At 37.9% G+C, this 3306-nt stretch overlaps 1 protein-coding gene across 3 annotated transcripts; it reads left to right on the top strand.

The window, feature by feature from the left end:
* LOC107627970 lies at window positions 1652-3306 on the top strand. Of its 3 annotated transcripts, none has more exons than XM_021116539.1 (3): window positions 1652-1949; window positions 2193-2344; window positions 2650-3306. In XM_021116539.1, the coding sequence occupies exons 1-3, from the start codon at window positions 1816-1818 to the stop codon at window positions 3162-3164; spliced, it is 801 nt and encodes a 266-aa protein (XP_020972198.1). In that variant the 5' UTR covers window positions 1652-1815; the 3' UTR covers window positions 3165-3306. The 3 variants fall into 3 exon arrangements, with proteins under 3 accessions (XP_020972198.1, XP_016186262.1, XP_020972197.1); XM_016330776.2 differs by having other exon boundaries at window positions 1653-1949; window positions 2470-3306; XM_021116538.1 differs by having other exon boundaries at window positions 1655-1949; window positions 2197-2344; window positions 2470-3306.

The raw sequence follows: 3306 nt of genomic DNA on the forward strand, positions 1-3306 counted from the left end.
ATGAAAAATTGAAAATAATATTTAAAAAAAAACTATAATTAATTGACAAGAACTTCAAAACAATCAGCGGGAGTGGCTATTATTGATCTCTATTAATAATGGTTTATCTAAAAGGCATTGAGCCATTAACTTTTTTTTTTGAAACAACATAAGCTCAACACACTAATGTGGAGCAACAAAAGAAACAACAAGAATTTCGTTAAAACATAAATCCCTATAGCTTCCCGCAACGCAATCAACCACCAATAGAGACACTCTCAGTCCATTCGTTGTAGCTCTGTAATGTCTTACTTAGTACAAAGTCCACCACTGTTTCCTGATGCTGAAAAATCCTAGCATTGCGTTCCACCCATATGTTCCAAATAACTGCAAAGAATCCCGGCAACCATTTCTTCTGCTCTTGTTTCCGCTTATGCCGACCAGTCCACCTCTCAAACATTTCCCTTACAGTTCCAAGCATAGACCAAACCTCCCCAAAAGACCCCACCCACCTGCACCATACCTGCCATGTAAACTCACAGAGAAGAAACAAATGCTCCACCGACTCTATCTCATTCTTACATAGTACGTAGAGAGTATCACTTGGTCTTAGAACTCCTAGTCTACTCAATCTCTCCTTAGTATTCACTCTACCAATGAGCACAAACCACCCAAACAACTCAATTCTTGGCGGTACCATCCCTCGCCAAACTGAACTTGTGAAACTGTAACTCGTTATCTCGTCTGACAGAGTTTCCGATTGTAGGACCTTCAACACCGACTTAGTAGAGAAAACCCCTTTACTATCAAACTTCCAAACCAAAGTGTCTTCTTTACCATCTGACAGCTTCGCTGGCCTTAGCCGCTCATGGAGTTGATGGACCAGTTCCAGCTCCCATTGAAACAAATCTCTCCTCCACTGGAAATTCCAGATCCACTCAAGTCCATCCCAAAATCCACAATCCCCTATCATCGATCCTTGCTGATTCGACACGGAGAATAATCTTGGAAAAGCCACCTTCAAGGGGCCCCCTTGCAGCCAGTTATCTTCCCAAAACATGATATTCCTCCCGTTCCCTATCTCCATCGCCAGGCCAGTAAGCATTTTGTCTTTTATCCTCTGCTCTTTTAAATTAAGATTGCATATGTCTTTCCAGGGCCCTCATTTATCTGGTAACTTTTGGCTTACTAGCATGACATCAGGCTTCAGGTTGTTGCACGAGCAGACAATCCTTTTCCATAAGGGACACTCCTCTTTAGAAAATCTCCACCACCACTTAAATAAAAGCGCTATGTTCCGTAGCACCGCATCTCCAACCCCCAGACCACCAGCTTTTTTTGGTGCCTGAACCAACTCCCACTTAACTAGCGGAAGACCATCATTACCATCCCCCTTGCACCACATGAATCTCCTTTGCAATGTAATCAGCTTATCCGCAACGGCCTTTGGCATCTTGTATAGACTGAGGTAGTATATGGGAAGGCTATTTAATACTGATCTAATCAGAACAAGCTTACCCGCTTTGGTTAGGACCTTCGCTTTCCAGAGGCTGAGTTTCTCTTCCACCTTTTCAATTACCGGTTTCCAAGTCTTTGCCAACCGAGGGTTCGCACCCAAAGAAATCCCAAGATACCTTACAGGTAACATAACTTAAAGGAACAAAAAAAGTTAGGTATTGAAGAAAGAGTAGCTAAGAAAAAGAGAAGATTGTTGGTAAGGTTTTTTTTTTCTGATTTCTATATTTTACTTGAAATATTTGCTGATATATAAGTAGAACTCTAAGCATTGTGTTGATTACTTTGGGGTTTCACTGATACTTGGCGGGTGGAAAGAGAATGGAAAAGGAGCAAGAAGAAGTAAAGGTTTTAACAACCAGCAAGTTCACATGGACCATTAACAACTTCTATAGTCCTCAGTGTTGGTGCAAAAACTTCTACTCCGAAACCTTCTTCGTCGGCCCCTATTCCTGGTATATACTTACAACGATAGCTTTTTCTTCTAAGCATTTCTCACTTTTTCAAAATATTACTTTTAACTTTTAATTTCATTTGATTTTGTTTCTAATGTTTTCGATTTGTCAAAAAATTCTGGACCTTGACTCCACAAAGTTCATAACTTTAACTGCTTACAATATAATAATGGACGAACGAATATGAGTGATTTTGCATGTTTACTTAGTTATATAAATTTTGTTACCTTTGGATTCTTTTAGGCAGATAGCTATGATTCCAAGTGTCACCGACATTATTTTACGAGGCTTATTGGTAGATCGATTGTATGCTGTGGACATTGTTGGATGGAGATCTCTTAACTTCAAGCTCTCTTTAGTTAATCAACTTCAGGGCAAATCCACGATAATAAAAGGTATCGTTTTATTCATTACATGTGAGATTTATATAATTATTATTCCTTTGTCCTTTTGATAAATCATCTAGCGGCATTTTTTCTTATCAAACTTTATTTTGACCTATGATTTGTGATTTTGCCAGAGAGTGAGAATATCAATATTCGTCTGCTCAAAAAAGGAGTTGTTCTTTCCTTTAAAGTATGTTCACACCTAGTTTTTTACCACGAAAACGGGTTTGTTGTAAACGACACGAGCATTGTTGTTGCTGAGGTTTCTGTCAATGGTTTAGGACTTGATCATGATCAAAATCACCCATGTTCAGTTATGAAGTCCACTGCTTTATTTTTGGATTTCATGGGATTATGCAAAATCGAGAAAGACTATGTTCAACTACTAGAGAAATCATATTCAAAGTACCCTTCTCTTATTGAAAGCCATATAAAGAGAAATAGGAGCCAAAGGTTCAACGAACTTTCATTCACAACATTAGGGAAATTGTTGCATTTTCTAAAGACTAAAAAAGTGAAGGACATGAAGAGGTATGATGCTTGTAAGGAGTTACAAGATTTATGGGATGAAGCTGAAATTAGATTTGATGATTTGAGTTGGTTGGAGCCACATGTTAAATCTGCTTTGAGCTATTTTAAGAATGCATCCAAGGTGGAAAGGCTTAAGGCTAATGTGGTTGATTTAGAAGAAAAAGCTAAGACCCTGAAAGCAGAGGCAATTGCTATAGATGCTGTTCTTGAAACAACAAAGAAAGAATTGGCAAAGGCTGAAGAAGGTTTTGTAGCAAGAGATTTGGATGATCAATTAGGATATGGGATAATACCCTAAACGCTAATTAAGATTACATATAAAGATATTTTTGTATTTTGCTTATTAGTTAAATTTCTATCATTCTGTAAACAAAATTCAGAACACTAATGTCTCTAGGACTTTATAATAATTCTATTATCTAGTATTCTACTTTTGTCAA

This window comes from Arachis ipaensis, chromosome B02, assembly GCF_000816755.2.
Source record: "Arachis ipaensis cultivar K30076 chromosome B02, Araip1.1, whole genome shotgun sequence".
NCBI lineage: Eukaryota > Viridiplantae > Streptophyta > Magnoliopsida > Fabales > Fabaceae > Arachis > Arachis ipaensis.